The sequence below is a fragment of the Ursus americanus genome, chromosome 26 (genome assembly GCF_024610735.1).
Source record: "Ursus americanus isolate L20-20 chromosome 26, mUrsAme1.1.p, whole genome shotgun sequence".
NCBI classification, from domain to species: domain Eukaryota; kingdom Metazoa; phylum Chordata; class Mammalia; order Carnivora; family Ursidae; genus Ursus; species Ursus americanus.
In genome coordinates, this window is record NC_142152.1 from 36,161,868 (window position 1) to 36,185,808 (window position 23,941).

A 23,941-nucleotide genomic window follows, 5' to 3' on the forward strand; every position below is an offset into this window, starting at 1 on the left:
GAAACATTTTCAGCCCCAGGCTGCCGCTGGGGCCTGCAGTGAGCTGGAACGCCCCCTTATTCCCCAGTAGGATTAACAATTTTTCCCAAGAAGATTATGGTGGACACGACGCTATCCCTAATAAGCACCAGAAAGGGTTTGTTCAGCTTGATGGAGAGCGGCGTCTCCATGGGCAGCGTCTGGGCTCCGGAGCCGGCTGCACCCTCTGTGCCCTTCTCATCCATCTTCAGCACCGCCTCGTGCACCGCCTGCGGGAATCAGGAACCAGATCAGTGTTGCCAAGCCACTCTGGGCCAAGGACAGCAAGAGGCCCAGAGAGGGAGAGGTCTCAGCCAGGGTGGCCCAGCACAGCAGTAACCTGGCTGGTGCTGGCCGCCCCGGGCTCCTCACTCTACTGCTGGAAGCATTCAGGACAAGCAGACGCAGCAGGGAGGCTGGAGCGGGGTTCGCTATCCTTCCATGAATTACAGGGACATGCCGAGCAGGATAACGGCAGAAAGAGTCTGCGGAACCTTAGCTAGATGGAAGGGACGTGGCGACGTCCCCACCAGGAAGCCTCCATTCCTGCCCACGCTCCTCTTAGTTTCTTGGGGGATGGTGAGGAAGGAGCCAGATTCCAGGGGTGGGTTGTCAGAGATGACCAAAACCCCAGATCCACCCCAGGGCACCCACCCTGGGACACGGACGGGCTTCTGCGCCTACTGATGCACTTCATTCCATTCTACAAAATCCTAACACTTTTCCTAGCGGGGCACCACGTAGCCATTATCGACACATAGAATCACAGCCACGGGCACAGCTAACTGCAGAAAAGAAATGAGCCGTGAAACTGCGTAAAGGCCCCCAGGAAAGAGGTAGCTGGTCCTGACTATTTATGGGAAGTCTATGTTAAAAGGGAGAAAATTCTACTAACTTGTCTTTCTTCCTCTTGCAAATTGGAAAATAAATCTGAACCAGTGCCTACTATCGCCTCAGCTAGGCAACTGGGATCTCTCCCAGATTGGCTCGAACTTCCCACCTAGCACCCGCCAATCCCCACCGCCCATGATGCCAAGCTCTCCAGCAGCTCAGCCTCTAGCTGCGCTGCTCCCCCTACTGGAAGATGCTCCCCACACCGATCTCTGCTCCTTGCAATCTCCCCACCCCCAATGCCCTTTTCACCTAAAAGTAGGGTTGCCAGATGAAATACGGGATGGACCGTTAAATTTGAATTTCACCTGGCTGCTGGGACAGTGGCCCAGAGTGGCTCCAGGGCTGCGTGAAGGGTAGGGAGGGGAAGGCGGGAGGGGGAGGGGAGGCGTCCCAGGCCAGGCAGGCTTACCTCACCCACTTTCAGGCTTCGATGAGGGGCGATCCGGGTGAGGTCACCATGCTCCTCAAAGATTTTGGTGACACCCAGGTGGGAGAGCGTCCTCTTCAGGTCATAGTTACCCGTGATGGAGAACCTGGGCAGGGACACGTCTACGACCCTGGGGAGATGCAAGTGACAGGTGAGCACTGGGGTCTCCTTGCTTTCCTGGCCAGGCTGCAGGGGAGGTGATGAATGAGACATTGGTCTTCCAAGCCCCAGCTTGACCCAAGAGACAGCTCTCGGGGAGCGGATCCCCTTTTTCCACCTTGAAGCATTCCAACCCAGGCCCAGCTGCCCCTCCTTCGCTGGCCACTCCCTCACTTACCCTTCGCCAGAACCATCTCATCACCCACCCGTACTGTCTGCGAGGCTCCAAGCCTCACCCCTCGGGCGTCTTCTCTTCCATCTTTCCTCCCTCCGGAGGAACCTCAGTCAGGCTCATGGCTTTAAACACCGGCCAGAGGCCCAAGGACTCTCAGACTTCCCTTTCCACTCATTCATTGGCTCAACAAATGAAGTGCCTCTATACACGAATCAGATGCCTAGATGCGTGTGTGAGCAGAAGAGGGGAAACCCGTGCCCTTGAGCGTGGGCTCTAGCAGGGAAGACGGACAAGAAAGTCCACACAACGAAAAACAGCCCCCGATCATCGATGCATAGACTGGCAGTCTGTGAATAAGAAGACTGTGCGTGCGGTGGCGAAAAATACAGATCAGCTTGGGGGAATCAGGAATGCTGGGGCACAGAGAAGATTTGAGAAACTCGGAAGGAGGCAAAGGCATCGGGCAAGCTGGGTCATTTCTTCGGAGTGAAATGAGGAGCAATGGTAGGGTTTTTGAACAGTGGTTCGACATTGCTTAGCCGGCACAAGAAACCACTTCCATGCACCATATGTATCCCTGGGCCTCTGCAAAGAACTGTGGTTCTGTGAAACCCAGACCTCCAGTAAGGCCTGAGCTGGCCTGCAGGAAATCTCAAAGGGCCTATCTCACACTTGGGTGGGGCCAAGGGAGGAGCGTGGGCCCCTGTCCCGAAACCACGGAGACGGCGACAGTCTTCTGGAAACATCTGTGGGCAGCTAGCGGCGGTCCCGTGGTAGTCTCGGCCCGAGGGCTGCAGAGGGGCTTCGCACAGGCAACGTGAAGCACCAATTGCCGGCCCCAGGGCTGCACCCCGTGAGAAATTGGCAGGAGTAACTTGGAGATGTGGGTGCTGTGTCCCCCTAATCCACCTGCAGGGTCTCAAGTCATCATCACTTGAATACGAAGGGAAATGTGATCTTACGGAGCCCACATGGCATGAAGCCCGGACTTCTGGATAAAGTGGGGGTGGAGGGCGTGGAGCCCTCTTTTCCCTCACCTTCCATACCCCTCACTCACCAAGACACCTCTGTGAGCTTGGAAACTGTAGGGCACAAGCTGGAAATCGTCAGTCTACTCGGCAGGATCCCCACGTTCAAAGAGAGGTGTGCCTTTATCTTCAACAAATGGGCTGCCATTCTGGGGGTCCACCTTGCAGGTAGGAGGACCGGATCTACAGGACACCTGTCACTCAGTCAACCTAAGCTTCAGACGGTCTTCTGAGAACCTTGGAGCTCTGCCTCTTGAATCAGTTGGAAGGGGAAGGATGGAGAACCTCCCAGTTGTGAGTGTCCTTGGTGGGGTCATGCTTTGCTAGGGCACATTCGATCCTCTCAAGGGTCCTATGAGGCCGGCATTCATGGCCACGTCATAGATGAGAAAACTGGGTCTCAGCTAAGTTTGGAACCCAGACGCTTCCTCCCATTTCAGGGGCCAGACTCGGCCACCACCTGCATGGCCTGGCTTTTGGCAGGGAGGATCAGAGGGTGCTGTGCAGCCCCCAAGCCTAGCAGCCCTCTTGGGATGACCTACCATTTAGCCCCCTGCTTCTCCCCATCCCCCCAGTACAGCGACTTTATCGGAAGCATTCAGATCTGGAATTTCTCTTTTATGGAGCTTTTGGCTCAATTGAGATATCCAAGATGTGTTCTGCAGTCCCCTCAAGCGTGTGTTTCATGTGCAAGAGCCCCCACGGCAGCCCAGCTCCATCCCAGCATCCTATCCACCTCCCCTAGAACCCTCCTCGCCTCCCAACAGTATGTCGGCCATGACAGAGGCTCCCAGTAAAGACCTGTCAGGTGGAGAACAAGGGTGAGGACAAGGTGGAAGAGAGAGTGTACAGAGCAAGGGGGAGGCCATCCTGACATCGCTCCTGCCCGAGTCGCCAGCCCTGACTCCTCTCGAGAAAAATTGACTGGTAAGCAAGTGCTGAGAAGAATTTTGTTGGCTCATCTTCGATCTGTTCTAATTTTGTTTTTTGCTGTTTTTTTTTAATATTGACTCACTTCAGTCCTTCCACTATGATTAGTATAACTTATTTGGGACACACTTCACTGGTTTGGTTGTGACATTACAGTTGCGAACAGGATTCTGTGTACAATAAATAACTCCGTTTGACAGCCCGTGTTTGCCCTGTGGCTCCTCTCTGCCTGGGACTCCACCCCTCCTCTCCTGTCCACACACGCCACTGTTCAGCCTCGAAGGCTTAGCTCAGATGCCACCTGCTCCGCGGAGCCCCCTCCACGTCCCCTGCACACCACAGTGTTGCTCCATCCCCTCCACTCTCATGATCTAAGCCTCTCCCTCTAAGAGCAAGTGTTTCACTCTATTCCTATGACTTGTTTTCTGGTCTACTTCCTGCCAAAATACAAGTTCATCACGGAGCCCAGAATGGGACTTGGCCACAGGGTCAGAGCTCAATACGTCAGGGCTAGAAGAAGCAAAGAGTGGAAGGGACGGCAGGAAGAAGGGAGCAGCTGCCGATGCCGGGCACCCTCGTACCTTCGCGTGATTAATTTCTTCCATCGGTCAAGAGTGTCCATCTTCAAGGCCTCCTCCACAGTCTTCATCTTGCCCTCGTCAGGAAGGATGAAGGTGGCAGCGATGGTGCCCTGGTAGGGCATTTCCAGGATAGTGCAGGAGAGCTGATTATCGTAGCCAGCATCGTACATTCCCCCACGGAACATCATGGGCACCTTCACTCGCTTGTTTCCATCCAGAATGAAGTCTTCCTCCTTAGTTGCTTTTGGATCGAATTCATGTTGCCACCTGGCTTAGGATTGAAGAAGAACAAAGCGGCATGAGTGTCCTGAGAGGGAAGAGCTGAGTGGACCCAGCTAACTCTGGTCTCTGTCCACACGGATTCAAGGAGGGGATTTGGGTCCTCTGGGATGTCAGGGCAGGTCTCCAGGAATCCATGCTCTTTGTGCCATGCCCTGGAAACTCCTGGTAAGATGGGCATGGGTCAGATGGTCAGCTCCCACAGAAGCCACCACCACGATTGCTGAGCTGAGAGGGGAGCCGTGGACTGCCTGAGGCCCAGGTGCTGCTGAGGCCGAGACAGCCCGTGGACTGTGTTCCAGCAGAGGGGCTGGGTGATACTTAGTGGGAGTTATTTGGGTCTGATGCTAGCGAAAAATACTCTATTCCAAGTCAGTCCTGGAGTAGCGGCTCTCATGTAGGGATGAGAAAACCACTGGAACAGGCTGCTCTTGGGAACCTGCTGGAGAGCAGCAAACACTTGACGCTGGCTGTTCGCACCCCTCCTTTCTGACCCTGAGAACGCTGTGATGCCAGCGGGCATAAACTTGGACCTGGATCTTTTCACATGAGCCAACCTCAGAGCCCCCAGTAGGGGGGCCCTGAGGACCAAGTCCCTAAATTCAAGTCTGGCTTCCCTGTTCTGGAGGGATGACCTTAGACGAGGGTTTTAACCTCTCTGGACTTCAGGGTCCTTGTCTGAAGAAGGACGGTTTTGACCGGTGCCTCATAGGGCTGCTGTGGGGCTGGGTGGGAAAGGCCACGCAGCCCAGTGATCTTGCACAGTGCGTGTCTTGCACAGCCAGTCACCGTCAGCACCACTGCTGCCGTTGCTTTCACGCTCTAGGTGATCTGGGGACTTTGGAAAATTCCAGATTCTCCTCTCTCTCTGCTCTTTTCTTCTATGCCATCAGTCTCACTGTGGATTTGGGGAGAGCTGAACTTCCATATTCAGGACCATGTCCCTGACGGCCCAGCAGTGATCTTGCCTGACCTGAGGGCTGTTGGCCTCGGAGTCTCACCCGTGCTGGCCAACCTTTGTGTGTGCATGTGGCAGGTGAATGGGTGTGCGTGGTGGTGAGGGAGGGATGAAGCTCGAATTGGGGAATATTTTTCCATCTTCTTTTTTAGTCTCACCCCCTCAGACTTGCGGAATCTGCAGAAGGTGGCAAGGAGAGCAAGGCACCCACCAAAGTGAAAGTCAGCACCGCCATCAGCACAATCACCGTCCCGGGTGTCTACTTGGGGTGACAGAAAGTGCACAGTCTGTGGGTCAAGAGAAGTGAGTTCTAGTCCTGGCTTTGTAACTCTAAGCCCATTAACCTCTCTCCGTGTTACACTTTCCTCATCTAAGAAATGGGGGAAATGTCTCTCCAACCTCCACACCAACGTTGTGCTGGGATAATCAGAAATAAGGAAGAGGCATATATAGGGAATGATGCAGACTTCCCCAACTTCATTTCTCAGGCATTTTTACTTTGGTTCCCAACAACTGCCCTATGAGTTACGTATAAAGGCACTCATTTGGCAGATAGGACAAGTGGGCTTCTGAAAGATTAATTATATATGATTTCAAGGTCGCAGAGCAAGCACGTGGCCCACCAGGTCTTTCATCCAAGACTACTGGAAATCCTGTCCCTCCCATACCAGCACGCCCCACGCCTTACCTCGGAAGAAAATACAATTTGTAAGAAGCATCACGGTGCCAGGGGTGATGTTCTTGATCAGGTTATGGATTTTCCCCCGGGTTTTCTGACTGACATAGTCATTGATCCGCTTCCGAGTATCCTCCAAGTTCTGGAAGTTGGTGGGGACGGTGTCCGCATTGTACAGGTTCTTGACATCTCTCAGAAACTGCTTCTGTGGCTGCAGCTTCCGGTCAATGAACAAGGTGTTCTTCAGGTCCAGCTCGAGGTCCTGGCTCCCCTGATTCATCCTGTAGATGAGGTAATGAAAGCCCTCATGAAGTTGTCTCTCCGGCATATTCCTGAAGTTGAAGCCTCTCTTGATCTCATCCAGGGTGGAGTCCTGGGCCCCCAGAGACAGCATGGAGAAGGCTGTGGAGATGCTCAAGGGTGAGAAGAAGACGTTCTTGTTGGGGCTATTGGAGGCCAGCTTCCTATAAAGCTTGCAGCTGAAGTCCGTGTTTCGCTTTGTCAGCTCCTCGGCTGCCCTCCGTCCCTTCCATGACTGGATCTGGCTCGCAGGTCCAAGATACTTCGGAGGGAAGTCGGACTTCAGAAGACCTTCCACAGTGAGAAGGCCAGCCAAAAGTAGGCCCAGGCCCAGCATGCAGTTCATTTTCCTTGGAGATTGTCCTGTTGAATAGTAGACTTGAGGTTAGCAGAAAAAAGAACAAAACAAGCCCATTGCCCCTTTATCACCCACGAGGAAGACCAGATGAGGGCAGAAACTCAGTGACTAGCATGTGATAGACGTAAATGTCTTGGCATCCATTTTAACATTTATGTTTGTTGGTTGTCCCCAGTTTCATCAATGAGAGGGCTGAGTGTAGAAGGTGGCTTTGAGGAACTGCTCCCTCCACTCCACTGGATCATAGTAAGAATGTCCCATAGCGTGGGCATGTGACTGGGGCTAGGCCACCAGAATACTCCATCCACTGCCACACCGATTGGTTATGGAATGAGAGTGCCCAGAATCAGATCAGTCAGTGTCTTTCCCTGAGAATGCACAGGACTCTTAACTCTGGGGTGTCTGGCTTGATGATATACTTCTAGAACCAAATGTGGTTATGGCTCCCACATAGAGAAGGACAGAAGAGAAAGATGGAAAGAGAGAAATGGGGAGACATACTTGGTGACATCTTTGGAGTCCCTGGATCAAGCTTCACCTGAAGTTCACATACTTCTGTTTCTCCAAGTTATAAGAGCCAGTACATTTCCCTTTGAGGGTTGGCTGGTTTGAGTTGAACTTTTTTCCTTACAACCCAAAGAATCCTGACTAATTTGCAGAAATAGAGCCCTTTGTCTAAGATCACATGGTCTGTAAGTGGTGGATACCCACCCCAGGAAAACCCAGGTCTCTAATAAGCCTCTTTCTCTACACCTTTTGCAGGAAAGAGAGGCAGTGTTAGAGAGAGGAAAAGACAAGTCTGGCTCCAGGACTGCCGCTCCTTTCACCCCTTCTCAGCTCAGTATCTCCCAACAAGACTGAGTTTTGGGGGCGACAAAAGTTTCATTTTCCGTTTTCCCTTCATTTCTGGCCCTAAGGCTACAGAGAGCTGCCAAAAGTAAGATATTCTAAGAAGCGTGTTGATTTCTCTAGTTGGACATGGTACTGTCAATGATTTTTACGCCAATTTATGGGTCAAATGAAAGCAGATTTCTTCGCTTGATCCTTCGCTATAACTCGGTATTCTCCTCTAATTTGCATCTCCGTTTATCCGCAATCCCCAGGAACTAGTGCAATCCTCAACAGTAGAGCCTATTCATGATTGTCTTAGATCGGGTTCCTGAGAAGCGGAGCTGGTGATGAGGATTCAGGAGGTGAGGGAAGCAGGACAGAAAGGGCAGGACCTGAGCAAGGATGTGGCCCCACGTAATATAGAGACTTGGCCTGATCCGCGGGAGACGGCTTTGGCGCATCAACCGCACGGCAGCACTGACCCTGTGAGACGAGGCTGCAGGCCTTTTGGACAGCGGTCAGTGGCTATGGTCCACCCCCAGGAGGCAGGGCCTGGGGTAGAGCTTCCCCGGGTCAGTTAGCTCCTACCCACCAAAGGCAGTTTTCTGGATCCAGGTGGGAAGCTGGGAGCTGTTAGCAACTAACCATCACATCACCGCCAGCCAGGAGGAACGGGGCCCGGCACCAACAGGGTCCACACCGCTAAATCCCTGCTGCCCGGCCCTGAGTAGGTCCCTTCCAGCTGACTGAATGAGAGGATGAATGAACACCTGCGTAGGACCTGTGCCTGGGAGTGCCCCAAATCCCCAAGTTCTTCGTGCCCTCAAACCCTTGATGCCAGGTCCTGTGGACACAGCCCTCAGCACAGCGGACCGGGTCTTCAAAGAGGCTCTGACCCAGGGTTTGAAAATTCTAGTGGATCCTACCCATTGCTTCGTAGAACTTTATTTTTCCAGGTGTTTCCTCCTCCTTAGACAGCCCATGTGCCTCAGGGGCAGGGCCCCCTCCCCAGCTCCAAGGGGGCCCTGACTGGGGGAGGTTCGGGGGTTGGGCCTGATCCAACCAGGTCATAGTGAGTTTCAGCCCTGAGAGCTGGTCAGGGAGGGGCGCATGACCTCAGTGATCCAAGGAAGGTGAATTTCAGGGCTCTTTGTTGGCATATTGGGGTGCTGCCCTCTCTCTTTCTCTGGATGACCTGGGCAGCAAGGTGTGGATGCATGCAGGGCTTTGCAGAGAAATCAGAGCTGGGGCCACAGATTAGGCGAACCCGGAGCCCACCCTGCCTCTAGACTTCCAGGGTGCTAGTGGGAGTTACGGAGTCAGCTACTCGAGGCCAAAAGCACCCTAACAAATACGAGTCTGTATAAAAAAAATCCCAGGATTACCGAGCAGTGAGGACTCCGGGCTCTGATCTCACACGCCCCTCTGCTGTGTGATGCTTGAGGAGGACGCACCCTCTCTGAGCTTAGGTGATCTCTCAACACCTTCCACTCCTAATGCTATAGATTCTGGTAAACATGAAACATAGCTGGTGATGGACGAGGGCTCTGGGGGCTGTCTGAAGCTAGGTTAGAGAAGGTAAGATTCATAAAGGCCCTGAGGCTGTTTCAGATAAACGAAAGAAAATTTAAAATGGAAAGGATTCCATCTCCGAGATTAGTGGGCTGGACTGTTTACAAAGTCGGCCTGGTTTAAAAATAGAAGCTTCATTTGTTGGGATGAGCACTGGGTGTTGTACGGAAGTGATGAATCACGAAACCCCACTCCTGAAACCAATACTAGGCTATAGGGTAACTAGCTAGAATTTAAATAAAAATTTGAAAAAAAAAAGAAAAGAAATAAAAATAGAAACTCCTTGTATTCAGAGTAGATTGCTGCCTGCATGGGAGCTAATTCCCAACACCCAGGAGTGGAGAAGTTAGCCAACTCTGTCAAGGAGCAGAGAGAACATTCTCAGCAGGAAGTTCACCACCAGCCAGGTGAGACGCGAAGCCTCTGGACAACCTGCCAGGAGCAGAGTGGGGGTGTGGGCACAGGGCCAGGAGCTGTAGAACCCGGGAGCAGAGGAGGGAAGCTGCTGGAAGCTTCTGGAACACACACGCTTTTATAGTGATCCTTGGTCAGTGGCCCCTGAAAGTGTTTTCTACTTCTCCAAGTTCTTGGAACAAGAACTGATTATGGAATTCGAGGTCTGGCTATTGGTCCTCTCCTGCTTGTGTGTCTGTGAGGTGGCCCAGAAGAAGTCTATTAACCCTTTCGAGCCTTGGTATCTTCATCTACTAAGTGGGCACGGGGGGTGGTCCTTCGGCCTCTTCCCCACTAGCTGCTGCTAGTCACCTTGCTGCCCCTGGCCGTGGAGACTCAGACCACACCCTGGCCGGGTCTCCCCTTGCCCCACCTCCACGAGCCTGTGTCCTGGGGGTCCCCACCAGCCCCCTGCCTGCTCCACGGAGCCCCAACAGCCCAGCCTTTCTTCCCCAAACAGCCCACGCTGGCCCCATTTCTGGGCCTCTCCATCTGTCATCACAGGCTCTGAACTCGGTTCAAACTTGTCAGGTGGGTACCAGTCCCAGATGCCTGAGGAGGCTAATTTTTATTCCATTCATTAAAATAGCTGAGCTACTGGTTATTTCCCAATACGCTGATAGACTGCCCACGTTGAGCAATTCTTTGTTGGTTTTTAGTTTGGAGTGTGTGTGTGTATGTGTATGGTTGTATGGTTGTGTGGGTGTGTGGGTATGTGGCTGTTGTCCTAATAAAATAAATAAGCACAATCAGGAAGAAAAAGAACAAGATAGGACCTGAGCCTGGTGGGGGCCACATGGGGCGGATAAAGCTACCATCCGCCTTGCGACTCCTCTCGGACTCTCCTGCTCCCACATCCCCTTTTCATCTGGGGAATCAATTCCTTTTATGAACAGATGAAATAGCGTGGCCCGGACTCAGGACTCATTCCTCCTGCAGACAGATCCAAGCCCGGCGAGGAGCCCTCCGAGCGGTGTAGGAGCCCTGGGTCTGCTCGTGGAGGGGGTCCCCAGGGAGGGAGTCTGCTCTCACCTCCCACACCACACCGATGAGCTTCGTAATGGGAATCAGCCAATGGAAGAGACTGAGGGGCGGGGAGAGCCGGAGAGCGTAGCGCTTGCAACAAGAATTGCAAATCCTTCCGTACTTACTCTCACCAGTAGTTTTGGGGAAACAAGACGGCAGCCAGCAGAGCCCACGCAGGAATCAGAACCACTCTGCACCTGGCGGCCTGGGGCTATTTGTTACAGCCCCGGGCAGGGAAAAGTTCATGCCGTGCCCGTCCTCAAGCCAGTGAGCCTAAAAAGCTTAGGGTGCTCTGAAGGAGTTCCCCTCCCCGGTGGCTCGAGCCCTAATGAGTGACTGGCACCCACAGTGCCCCCTGCTTGGTGAGGGGCCTCTTCCTGCACAGGCTGGACAGCGGTGTTCTGCCCTGCCCTGTGGAGCCCCAGGCCCTCTGAGACCCCAGTTTCCCTGCAGTCCTTTCCAAAGTTCTCCACGGAGGGCACAGCCCTTGCATACACTCAATGCCCTCCCTGGGACTGCGGGATCTGAGGGACCCTTCCTAAAGATGTGTCTTGGTACCCCAAAAGACCAGCGCCAAAGCCCTGGGCTTGAGAACGCGCCCCCAGCTCTGCGCTGGGGTCCACCTATTTTAGGGAATTGGTATTGTTTTAAGAGGAGATCGCGCTAGACGTATTAGACGTTATTTTTGGAAGCAGATTTAGAGCTAAGTGGTGATAAGACATATCCTTCCTCCCCTGCTGCAGGTGAGAGAGGACCTGGGAATGAAATCCAATGAGTATTGCAATAGACTTCTTCCTCCTTCCTGGGAAACAAAGAGGGTGGGACACGAGTCCATCATCTCACCCCTACATTTGCCCTGGAGATTTCTGCCTTCATTCTTTTAAGAAATATTCAGAGCCTTCACCATGTGCCCGCCCGCAGCCTTCCCTGGAGCCCGCATATGGAGCTCTCTTTCCTGAGAGGCGAGGTCCCCAGCCAGCCCCCCAGACTTCTCCAAATCCTCAAGCACTTTCCAGCTCTTTATCTGGCCCATTCCTCATTCCAGGATGAAGGAATGCATGGGTTGGAAAGTCTGTGCCACCGTCAACTCCGGGGCCATTTGTGCCAGAAAGGGGAAAGGGAGGCCCAGAAGACAAGGGCGTTATCTGAAGTCACGCATGAATTTTGATGGACCAGAGTGAAATCCCAACTCATTAAGGCAATTCTGCCACAGTGCGTGGGACTGGCTCTTTGGCCTCCCTTTCTTCCCCAAAATCGTGAGCTGGTAGATACAGTTTCCGTCTTCGGGGAAAGATAAAGATAGACAAACAGCCAGACGAGGCTGAGCAAAGCCCGAGTCACAGGGCAGGGGCAGACCCAAATGGAAAGTACCCCCTTATCTCCTGGGACAACCCCCCTTCCCACCCCCACCAAGGTTTTTCTTCTAGGAAAGCACTGGGGGTGGACATCCGTAAAAATGAATCAGGCTCATCAAAATACCCAGAGCACTCTTCCAAAGAGGGGTTTCCCCGATTTGGAAATCCTCGAGAATTTCTGTCAAGACACCCACCCTGGGGCTGTACGGCATCCTCCCACAACCTTGCACGGAGCAGACAAAAAACCAACCAACCAAACAACAACACGGGATACTCACAGTACATTCAGGAGAAATCCACTGAGCCGGCCAAATGGATCTGCTTTTCTTGCTTTATTATTTATACTTCCATAGCCTCTTGGTAAAGGAGACCAAAGGCCAATAAAATGAGCCGGCCTGAGTAGGCAGGTGATGGAGACTCTGGGAGCAATGGCCACACCACTTCCTCGGGGGCTTCTCTTCGTCCCCGGAGGCAGCCCTGCGATATTTAGACCACACCTGCTGGGCTGTGGCTTTTCTAATGAAGTCCATTTATATCTTTTGCAACTAGCGCATTTCCCAATCGCTGTGGGTCTGGAACCTGGAGTGTTCTACAGGTAGATTACTATTAAATAGTCAATTCGAGCATCACCATTGCCATTAATGGGAAGAGGTTGATAGCTGGGTTTCTTGGGGTCGTTCCTAGTATCCCCCATTTCTTTCTTTTGTTATTTTTCTAGCACTCTACAAAGATCAGTTCATTACCTTAGCTGGCATGGAGTCCTTTGGGGGAAGAGAAACAATGAAGTACATAGTTTCTGATGGGGATAGCAGGAGTCAAACACTCCCATCAAAGTTTGTGGTCATTCAAAGAAATGACAAATTACTTTCTGTTGGCATGTCACACTGGAGTAAGGAGACAATGGGTGGATTTCCCCTCCCGACTTTTCTGCATTTTCCCAGTTGTCTTTAAGGAACAGGCCTACCCTAAGAATTAATTTTTTAAAAGATTTAAAATAAAATGAAATTCTTACCCTCAAACCCACTGATCCCAGGATGGAAGAGCGATGAGCCCTATGTACCTGTTTATTTTTTTAAGATTTAATTTTTTTTTTTTATTTTGAGAGACAGAAAAAGAGAGAGGGAGAGAGAGAGATCGTGCAAGCAGGGGGAGGGGCAGAGGGCAAAGGAGAATCTCAAGCAGACTCCACGCTGAGCACGGAGCCCAACATGGGGCTTGATCTCATGACCCTGGGATCATGACCTGAGCTGAAATCAAGAGGCAGATGCTTAACCCACTGAGCCCCCCGGCACCCCTGCACCTGTTTCAATTCGGCTTTCTCTAACTAATTCTAATGAGCAGAAAGATCATGCAAATATTCCTTCCCCACTTCGTGATGTTCCATAATAGGTCCCACGTGGCCACAGGACCAGGAGTGGTGGGCAGCGTTTCTCTTCCTTCGGGATGCTACTTTTAGCAGAGGTACGACTTGCATCCCCAAAGCTGTACAGAGCTGATGGCCCAGCCAAGGCTTCTAGAAAAGAGGGGACACTGGCTCTTCCCCAGGCCGGGGTCAGCCTCATCCTGGTCCACTCACAGAGCAGACCCACCCAGGCCATGAAGGTGGGGGGCTCCAGAGCTGCCAGAATCAGGAAGAGCCCCTGCAGGAGGCCGTGAGCCACACCTTCCCTCACCCAGGGAGGCGGGCCTGTCCGTTGTCTGGGCCAGATCCACTGAGTGACCAGATGAGGCGAGAGGCGTCACTGTCGCGCTCTGTTCACTGAGGGGTGCAGATGGGAATGCATGGGAACTTGGCCGTGGCAGCAGGAGGGGCAGAGGTGAGGGCTGTGGTCCCGCCGTAGTGGACCAGCCAGGCAGATGCTGACCCAGAATCCGGGTCCGTGCCCTGGTTTGGGCGGGAAGAGCCCTGCTCGCTAATGACAGGGTGAGACCTGTGTGAGTCTTCGGCCCACACCCGCTGGCCTGCCAGAGACACACTCTGCTCCAGGGCAAACTCCCACGGGAGACGCAGGGGTGAGGCCGGGGAGGAGCAGCAGGTGGGGCCAGGCGGGCATGCTTGCTGAGCAATATGGGACTGCACGGGGACACCTGAGTTCTGGCAGCACCCAAAGACCAGTAGGCCACAGTGGACAGGAGCCAGCGAGGGAGGCCTGGCCCTGAATCTCAGTGAGCAGCTGCCCACGCCGGCCAGGGGTCCTGATCAGCCGAGGTATAGCCCTGCAGAGGTGGGTGCTGGTGGAGAGCACAGCCCCTACCCCCCAGCACCCATCAAGGGGCTACAGCCTAGACTCGGGTCTGTCCTGACCACCTGTAGATGGGAACACTTGAGGCCCATGGATTTGGGCCTGGTGTCCATCGAGAGCTAGGGGGGTAAAGGTGATTGTCCAGTCTGGGGACACTGCAGCGAGTTGATGGATGAGAGGCAGTGGCCCGCGCCTGAGGCATAGCCCGAGTGTGTTTTTACAGCATAGCCGTGTGTCAGGGGGTGGGGGAGCAGGGAGCTTCCAGATGCCTCCTTGCTCGTTGGCTGTCCCAGATGCTGAGCCTGTGAGAGACCTGGGAACACAGCAGTGACCATGCCAAGCCCTGAGTCCTGCAGCTCAGGTCTGGCAGGAACAGAGACAGAGCCAAGCTCGCTGAAGGCTTATTATTACGCATTATTACCAGATACATTTACTGATAGGTAGTATGTATTTTTCACATCAACTTTGTGAGTGAGGTGCTATTAGACCCATTCCACATGTGAGAAAACGGAGGTTCATTTAGCCTGATTATTAGCAGACCCAAGACTAAAAACTCAGATCTTCCGGTTCCTAATCCCTTGTTCTAGCCACAGCTCTGGAGGACCATAAATGAGATCGGGGGGCCACCGTATTTGTACAGTCAGCCCTGACCTCTGGGGTCGCTGTCCAGACTGGGGCTTCAGCCCCTGCAGCCAGGCACGGAGAAGGGGACAGAATGTCTGTCTATTTGAACGGTTACCTCGGTTGGCCCTTGGTTCTCTGCCCTAAGATACGCACACGCACACACATGCACAAACACACAACACATGCACTTACACACACGCATACACATGCACACATATGCATACACGTTTCTTGCTTCTCCCAGGCTTCTGGCCTTCTTTGTGTCCTGGTCCCACAGCCCCCAGGTTTTCAAGTAGGACCCTCTAAACACCCCAGCCCCACAGCCTCATCTGGGACCAGAGTGGGCTTCTGTTCCGGACCTGCCGTGCCTGCATCTGTCACTTCCTCCCTCCCCAACCTCCCCCCGTCACTGCCCTCTCACCCCCAAACTGGCCCAGCCTGGCCAGTAGGCCTTACTCAGGTCCACACCTAGAGAGCAAACTGCCCAGGAGTTCCCTTCCTCCCTGCCTAGAAAAGCCCAGACCTGCTTTTCTGCCCCCATCCCAAACACCACCCAGAACTTTGCGAGGCCTACTGCGGGAGCTCTGTAGGTCCACCGATGGAGGCCTCGCTAACTAGAACCTGAGTGTTTGGCACCCGGGCGAGCTCACAGAGAAAGGGGAGGGCACGCTGCCCAGAAGTCAAGATGACACACTCCATTCCAGTCCCTGGTTCCACGGCCCTGATCTCTGTACCATCTCCGAACAGAATCATCCAGCCCAGATTCCTTCCCTGGGGCCGGAGGGGAGAGGCCAGGGTGCCCAGCATAGCTGTGGACCACCAGCCACCCCGCACAGACATCTACAGGGCCCCTGCCCCACTTCCCAGATGGGGGCTGGGCTCAGGCACCGCACCCCGGCCTCCCCCAAGCTCTGGGAAGTCTGGAACCCACAGGCCTGGGCCTGTGCTCTGGGCTCCAGACATAGGTGACCCGTAATGCACAGGCAACCGAGGAAACCATACCTGGCCCTGGATCTCAGCTTACCCACCTGTTCAGTGGGCGAACAGGGGGCACACGGGATCTCTGGTTGCCTAAGGAGGCCAATCTTTTGGCTGTTCTCCTATGAATCAATTGCATTGAAACACACCTTAAGTCTGGGCTGAATGATGTTTTCGGAGCACCTGAGTGGCTCTGTTGGTTAGGCGTCCAACTCTTGGTTTTGACTCAGGTCACGATGTCAGGGTCATGGGATCGAGCCCTGCATCGGGCTCTGTGCTTACCTGGGGAGTCTGCTTGAGATTCTCTCTCTCCCTCTCCCTCTGCCCCTTCCTCCACTCACATGCACTCTAAATATATATATATATATATATATATATATATATATATATATATATATATATATAATCTTTTTTTAAAAAATGATGTTCTAGCCAGGATTAAAGTCTAGTATAACAGCAGAACAATAGAAGATATAGAAGCAGAATGTTTCAGAAAAATCTTTATGGAAAGACAATTGCAAATTGCAAAGAAAGAGAGAGGTCCCTATTTCAGTGTTTCACTACACTTTGGGCTAAGTCCACCAATCAGATATCCGCAGTGTGTGCACATGTACACACACACACACACACACACAATTTAATTCTTACTAGTCTATGAGGGAAAGACTTGGAATGCCCACGACGTGGATTTAAAACCTGAGGCTGGAGCTAGTGCATGTGCTGACCATCTCACAGTTACTAAGCAGATGGTCAGCCTCATCAGAATACCTGAATATAAAAGAAAAAAATTACTGTGAATACCGTCAGTGGAGCAAGTTTGGGAGAGACTGAGGAAAAATGGGGACGGTCTGTAGCTGCGTGTAGACCTTGCTTACGCGTTTGTAGAATTTTCCCCCGTGTCTCCTCTGCTTCCACGTGGCCCAGTGGCCACAGGAGACCTCACTGCCCCCCGGTCTCCACTTCTGAGCCAGTCTTTCGGCTTCACTTCTTACCGCCTTTCCTGCCCTCTTCCAAAGCAGCCTCCTCCCTGCGGCTGACTGGCTGAGCTTCGGTGGAAACACGGATCGAGCGTCTATAAGGTGCCGGGTGCCTTGCAGGACCAAAGAATCCACGTCCTCTCTCGGGAGCTCACAGACCGGGAGGGGGACGGCCCCCGGAGCGAGTTCTGTCACTGAGGCCTGAGCAAACCCAGTGGAGGGATACTTCTTAGCCAGCCGGCAGAGCAAGGAAGGCTTCCTGGAGTCGGTGATGCCTGTCTTTCTAAAGGGAAGTCTGAGGCTTCGCTCCAGCAACCCCAGCACGGTGGCAGCTGGAGAAAGTGTGGCCCTAACAAAGCCACAGGAATGTATGAAAGGCGCCCAGGTGGAGGCTGGCCTCGGGAAATGCTCCCTCCCCCAGGTCCCCCAGAGCAAGCCCAGGTAGAATTTCTGCAAGGCGCACCAGGCACATAGCTGAATTCCACTGATTTCTCATAGAGCCTCCGTGGGCCCTTCTGCAAAATGCTCTCTTCATTTCCCACCTGCCTAGAAACTGGGCCCAGGAGCAAGGCGGAGCCTTCCAAGTCCCAGACGCTTACTCGGTGGGACAGTGAGCAAGAGGGAGAAGCAGAGTGAGCTCACTGACCTGACTATACCCCTCTCCCGCAGTCTTGTCACACTGTCCTATCACGCTGGGCTTGGGGACAGCAGGACGAGAGAGGGTGGGGTGAGCAGGCTAGGAATAAGGGAGGGAGGGCAGATGGGACAGTCTGGGACGTTGGGCGGGGACTCACTGTCACCTGCCATCCTCAGAAACGGACACTGAATGAAGTCAAGACCTCCCAAAAAAAAGCAACACTTCACTGTCAAGGAGGCATAATGTCGACGTAGAGCGTGGGTCCCGGAGTCAGAGAGGCCTTGGCTCTCGACCTGCATCTCTCATGCGGTAGCTGGGCCACCTCCCCCAGCCCACTTCACCTCTCTGGGCCTCACTGCTTCTATGTGTTTGGTGGGGTTATGGAACCACCTGCCCGGCCCACTCCACAAGTCTTTGGCAATGCTCTCAAATGCAGTAGTCAGTGTGAAGGTGATAAGTGACTAATAATTAATAATAGTGGCATAATTACTACTACTAATAATAATAATAGTAATAATGAGCACGAGGAGCACTGGACTCGGCTTATCCACATCACGCAGTGCTCATCACCTCCATCCTCTGGCATCGAGAGAGAGCGTGTTGGGTGCTTACTGCTGCCGGAGGCCCCGTGGTGGGTAATTCCTCCCACCCCAGGGAACGTGTGCTGTGAATAACGGATCAGAGAGCGAGAGTAGAATTTCAAGGAAGGCTGAGATCTGTTAATAATTTAGATAGTTACCAGTGTAAAGACAGGGAAAGCTGTCTCTATCTGGGTAACTGCTAGATGTTTTAGGGGCTACAGGGCAGTTAAGTATGAGAAGCGTTCATTTCTGGGTGTTTAGAGATTTGGGAAAACAGAAAGGCTGTCCCCCCAAAGCCCCAAGCTATGGGACTGGGGAAACTGAGCCACATGGGGGGGGGCGAAGTGGTGAGGAAGCACTCCAGACTGTGTATCCATTCTCCAGGAATGGTCCGTGCCATCCCCCAAATCCCCATCCAGGACCAGCTGCAAGGCCTTGGTGCGGGGATGAGGAGTGATGGAGCCCTGGAAGCCATCGGCACGGGGCTCACCCTGCAGACGGACAGAGGTGCGAGGCAGCTCAGAAATGGGGAAGGGGAGGTTCCCCTCATTCATCCACGTGTCTCGCACTCCTCCCTGAAGGAGAGAAAGCAGGCTGGTGAAAAACATGTGTCTGGGCGCCTGGGTGGCTCAGTCGGTGAAGCGTCTGCCTTCAGCTCAGGTCATGATCTCAGGGTCCTGGGATCAAGCCCCACATTGGGATCCCTGCCCAATGAAGAGTCTGCTTGTCCCTCTCTGTCTCCCTCTGCTGCTCCCCCTGCTTGTGCTCTCTCTTTCTCCCTCTCTCACTCTTAAATAAATACATAATCTTCAACAACGACAACAACAGCAACAATAGAACCATGTGTGGACTCGTAAGTAGATCCCCTCTATCTCCAAGGGTATATTCTGAGCTGTTGTTTGATACCAGACAGACCTTTTACAGAGGGCCGTCTCGACAACCCAAGACAAAATGAAGGACAATTACTTTCAGAGAGAGAATGTATTGCCTGAAACTTACTCATACTAAGGTGTGAATGACTGATACCCAATGCCTTTAACTGGGGCAAGGAAAGAAACGGTAGCCTCCCAGGGATCTGAAGCAGGGAGGAAAGACCTGAGAGCGGGGAAAGGTTACAGAACAGGGACACGGAGGGGTGGGGACCAGAGGGTTCGATCCGGAGTCAGCAAATCTGGGTCCGGTCTCCACAGCGGCCACGTCCAGCTATACAACCCTCTTCGAGTTACTTCACTGGAAGGATCTTCATTTCCTCACTCATGAAAGCAGGGAATGCTTGAGAAATCCATGGGGAGGACCGATGACCCTGGACGGGAAGAGCTGCCGTGTCAACCATCACCACCCGCACCTGGGAGTTTTGCCGGGGTCCCGAGGGCTTTCGCAGTCTTCTCTTTTGGTGTGAACTTAAAACAAATTCTCCGTGCTGGGCTTGAGATCTGGGTGGCGCCAGGATCCAAACCCAAGCACTGCACAACTGCCAACGTCCGGCGGCGGCCCCCAACCGGTGTGGGCTTGTCGGCACCTCTGTGTCTCTTCCCCAGGCCAGAAAGGATATCTCCTCCTCAGATGAGCAGCCAGGCCGTTCTGGAACTCCTCAGAGGAATCGTGGCCCCTGCAGAGGAGTGGGTCTGAGCAGGGCCAGACTCCTGGTGCCACCCCAAATCTCATCACGTCTCTGTGCCTCAACTTGCTGACCTGGAAGATGGGCACGCTCATACCCTACCGCTCCACGGGAGTTGGGCTTATTGTTTTGTGATTATCGTCATTATTAAATGCAATTGTGATGATTTCATGATGACACTGGTAATGGAGATGAGCCACAGATATGCCCACATTACCGCACCGCACCCACCCCACCTCCCAGTCCCAGCTGCGTCCCAGCTGGCACGCTCCGGCGGCCTTGGGCCTGCTGGGCTGGGCAGGAGGCGTATGCCGTAGGCATGTGGGGAGAGCCGGATGCCAGAGCCACTGGGCAGGCGCTCTCAGCCAGCCCCTGGCAACTGTGAGTCACCTGTCAGCTACGGTTGGCGGAGGCGGGAGAACAATGTTCAGAACTGCAGGCGGGGGTGGGGGGGGGCAAGATAGGCAGGACTGGGGGAGGTAGGGAGCGGGGTGGGTCCCTGGAGGTGGCTCTGAAGGTTCAGTGTGGGCATGGTGGCTAAACGTGGGGGCTGGGGCATAGGATGGGGTCCATGTGAGCGACCAGGCAGGGGGAGTGCGGGGGGTCTGGTCCCAGGGACTCGATGTGGGCCAGCGCAGGCCTCTAGGGGGCCTTCGGGACGTGCAAGGCCAAGGGGCTTCTGAGGTGGTGGCAGCTGCTGGCTGGGGACAGGCAGGCGGTGGAGCTTCGAGGCCACGGTCATTTGAGTCTGGGGCTTAGGGACCCCTGGGCGTAGGGGTTGAGCGGGTGGATAAGAGTGAGGCTGGGTGTCATGACAGGGAGAAGAAGCAATGAATCAGGACCTCGAGGACCGATCTGGCCCCCAACATGCTGCCCCATAGCCCTTCTCCCACCACACAGACAGTTGCTCTCCCATTCTCCCTCTGGCCCAGGGGCTTCTGTCCTTGCTTTCTCTCTGTCCCGTGGTTCACCGCTCCTTCGTCATCTTGGGGTGCCCTCTTAGCTACGTGGACACACCTGCTGGAACTGTCACACCCAATGTCTTCCAAGCTTCACATCTTATCTTCTGCCACCAAGACACACTGCCTTAGTGCTCCTGGATCCCACTCGCTAATCCCAGGGCCCGGTTCCTCCCTGGCTGGAGGAGGGTCGAGGTGGGACAGGTGATGAAATGACAGCTCCTGCAGGCACCCAGGGAGGGGAAGGGTCCATAAGAAGGGCGGGGAGGGTGAAACTATAGGTGGCACCTCAGTTATTGCACATACACACACGCACGCACACAAGCACGCACATTTACACATGGGCACACACCGCACATTTACACACATGCAGGCACACACACGCAATACACAAGCACGCACGCACATTTACACACATGCATGCACACACATATGCACACAAGCACGCACGCACATTTACACACATGCACACACGCACACAAGCATGCACTCACATTTACAAACATGCACACACATACACCCACATGCATACACACGCACACACGCATGCACGTGCATGCATACACATGCACACACATGCGTGCACATGGGTTAAATTAATGCAATAGGACAATGTGGAGGAAGGAACTGCATTAAGAGGTGGGCAGCCAGTGTGCTGGCCATAAATGTCAGTGAACTTGCCCTTTGGGGCATAACACACAGCTGCCTGGGTCCCAGGGCCGAGGACCTGGTGAGGAAGGACCCACGGCCATCTAGCTCCACAGGACTCAGTGCAGATGTGCTTGTGAGGCTCATCCCCTCGTTGTGCGGTGGGCATCGGAGCACGGGGACGATCTCGAATACACCTGGCACCGCAGGCAGCACATGTCGTAGCAGGAAGCACAGCGGAGGATTTCAGGGTGTATTTGGGAAGCTCGTGTCTCAATACTCACCATCTGTCCTCAAAGCCAACAGGGCAGCTTTCACTGGTCTCTTTCCTCCAGGAGGGCATCGCCTACTCTCTGGGTTAATCCTTCTTTGGCCTTCCCTCACTCCATCCATTCACAAACATGTATTTGGCACCGACTGTTTACTGGGCCCTGGGACACGGCAGTGAGCAAGGTTGATGTGAGCTACATCCTTGTGCTCCTGACACAGGAGTCAGGGAGAGACGCGACAGCCAGCGTCCCAGTGCGTCTGTGTGTTTGGATGCCCAGCACGCGTGTGTGAAGTTGATGGTCTTTGCCTACGTGTCAGATTGACACTTTTTCCTCCCGGCCCCTCCCATCCCAGTATTGGCAGCTTTGTTTCTCTTCTGCTGCAGATGAGTGATTTCCCAGACTTAGGAAGAATGCCCCGCGGACTGGGCCCATGGATTCGGTCCCATCAGACATCAGCAAGCCACCAGCCAGGAGGAAGTAAGGACTGTCTTCCCAAGTGCCTGGGGTCTCCCTAATTTTCCAGAGGCCCTCCTAGCTTGTGACACCCCACAACTCCTGAGACACTTCGAGCTGAAAGGCAGTATTGGCCTGGGAGGGAATCAAAGCCCATGAGCGGGTTCTAAGCCTCAGTGGCTCTGGCCAGGAGCCTCTGCTGTTCTGCAGGGAAACAGGAACATGCCGGCAAGAGATAAGGCTGCCGTGGCATTAATTAAGCGCAGGAGAAAGCAGGGAGGCTGAAAGCATTGTCCACAACAAGTGCATCCGAGTAAGTGTCAAAAATATCCCAGAGCTCTCATCCCAAGTGGGGAAACTAAGGGACAAAACAGGGATGTCTCTCTCACTACTTTTATTCAACATCGTACTAGAAGCCCTAACCACAGCAATCAGACAACAGAAAGAAATAAAAAGGATCCAGACCAGCAAGGAAGAAGTAAAATTCTCACTATTTGCAGATGACATGATCCTCTATGTAGAAAACCCAAAGGACTCCACCAAGAGGCTGTTGAACGGATGAACGAATTCAGTAAAATCGCAGGATGACAAATCAATGTACAGAAATCTGTTGCATTTCTATACACCAATAACAAAGCAGCAGAAAGAGAAACGAAGGACTCCATCTTATTTACAATTGCACCAAAAACCAGAAGGTACCCGGGAATACACCCAACCAAAGAGGCAAAAGGCCTGTACTCTGAAAACTATAAAACACTGATGAAAGAAATTGAAGAGGACACAAAGAAATGGAAAGACATTCCACGCTCGTAGATTGGAAGAACGGATATTGCTGAAATGTCTGTACCACCCAAGCCGATGTACACATTTAATGCAATCCTTATCAAAATACCATCAGCATTTTTTCACAGAGCTAGAACAAGCAATCCTAAAATGTGTATGGAACCACCAAAGACCCTGAAAAGCCAAAGCAACCTTGAAAAAGAAAAGCAAAGCTGGAGACATCACAGTTCTGGACTTCACGTTATACTACAAAGCTGTAGTCATCAGAACAGTCTGGTACTGGCACGAAAGTAGACACAAAGATCCATAGAAAAGAAGAGAAAACCGAGAAACGAACCCACAATTATATATATAGTCCATTAATCTTCAACAAAGCAGAAAAGAATACGCAATAGGAAAAAGACAGTCTTTTCAACAAGTGGTGTTGAGAAAACAGGACAGCCACATGCAGAAGAATGAAACTGGACCATTCTCTTTTACCATACACAAAAATAAACTCGAAATGGTTAAATATGAGACCTGAAATCATAAAAGTCCTTGACGAGAGCACAGACAGTATTTTCTCTGACATCAGCTCTAGCAACTTTTTTCTAGATACATCTCCTGAGGCAAGGGAAATAAAAGCAAAAATAAACTATTGGGACTACATCAAAATAAAAAGCTTCTACATAGTGAAGGAAACCATTAACAAATCTAAAAGGCAACTTACTGAATGGCAGAAGATATTTGCAAATGACATACTTGGTAAAGGGTTAGTATCCAAAATATATAAAGAACTTCTAAAACTCATCACCCACAAAATGAATAATCCAATTAAAAATGGGCAGAAGACATGAATAGACATTTTTCCAAAGCAGACATCCAGAAGGCCAACAGACTCATGAAAAGATGCTCAACCTCACTCATCATCAGGGAAATGCAAATCAAAACCACAATGAGATATCACCTCGCACCTGTCAGAATGGCTAAAATCAGAAACACAAGAAACGACAGGTGTTGGCGAGGATGCAGAGAAAGGGGAGCCCTCTTGCACTGTTGGGGGGAATGCAAACTGGTGCAGCCACTCGAGAACAGTATGGAGGTTCCTCAAAAAGTTAGAAATATCAAAGAGGGAGAAAAACCATGAGAGATTCTTGACTCCCGGAAAC

At 52.7% G+C, this 23,941-nt stretch overlaps 1 protein-coding gene across 1 annotated transcript; it reads right to left on the reverse strand.

The window, feature by feature from the left end:
• Positions 1-56: 56 nt before the first annotated feature.
• Positions 57-15,071, reverse strand: LOC123803927 (serpin A12). Its single transcript, XM_045815772.2, has 5 exons — positions 15,065-15,071; positions 6,138-6,803; positions 4,213-4,483; positions 1,322-1,469; positions 57-248 (listed from the first exon to the last, which is right to left on the reverse strand). Exons 1-5 carry the CDS (start codon positions 15,069-15,071, stop codon positions 57-59), a joined length of 1,284 nt encoding a protein of 427 aa, XP_045671728.2.
• Between the last annotated feature and the right edge of the window lie 8,870 nt (positions 15,072-23,941).

Excerpts from the sequence above, each read along its gene's own strand:
- LOC123803927 (XM_045815772.2), bottom strand. Across the intron at positions 4,484-6,137 it reads AAATTGTATTTTCTTCCGAG|CCAGGTGGCAACATGAATTC; the intron begins GTAAGGCGTGGG and ends TTCAATCCTAAG. Across the intron at positions 1,470-4,212 it reads AAGAAATTAATCACGCGAAG|GGTCGTAGACGTGTCCCTGC; the intron begins GTACGAGGGTGC and ends GCATCTCCCCAG.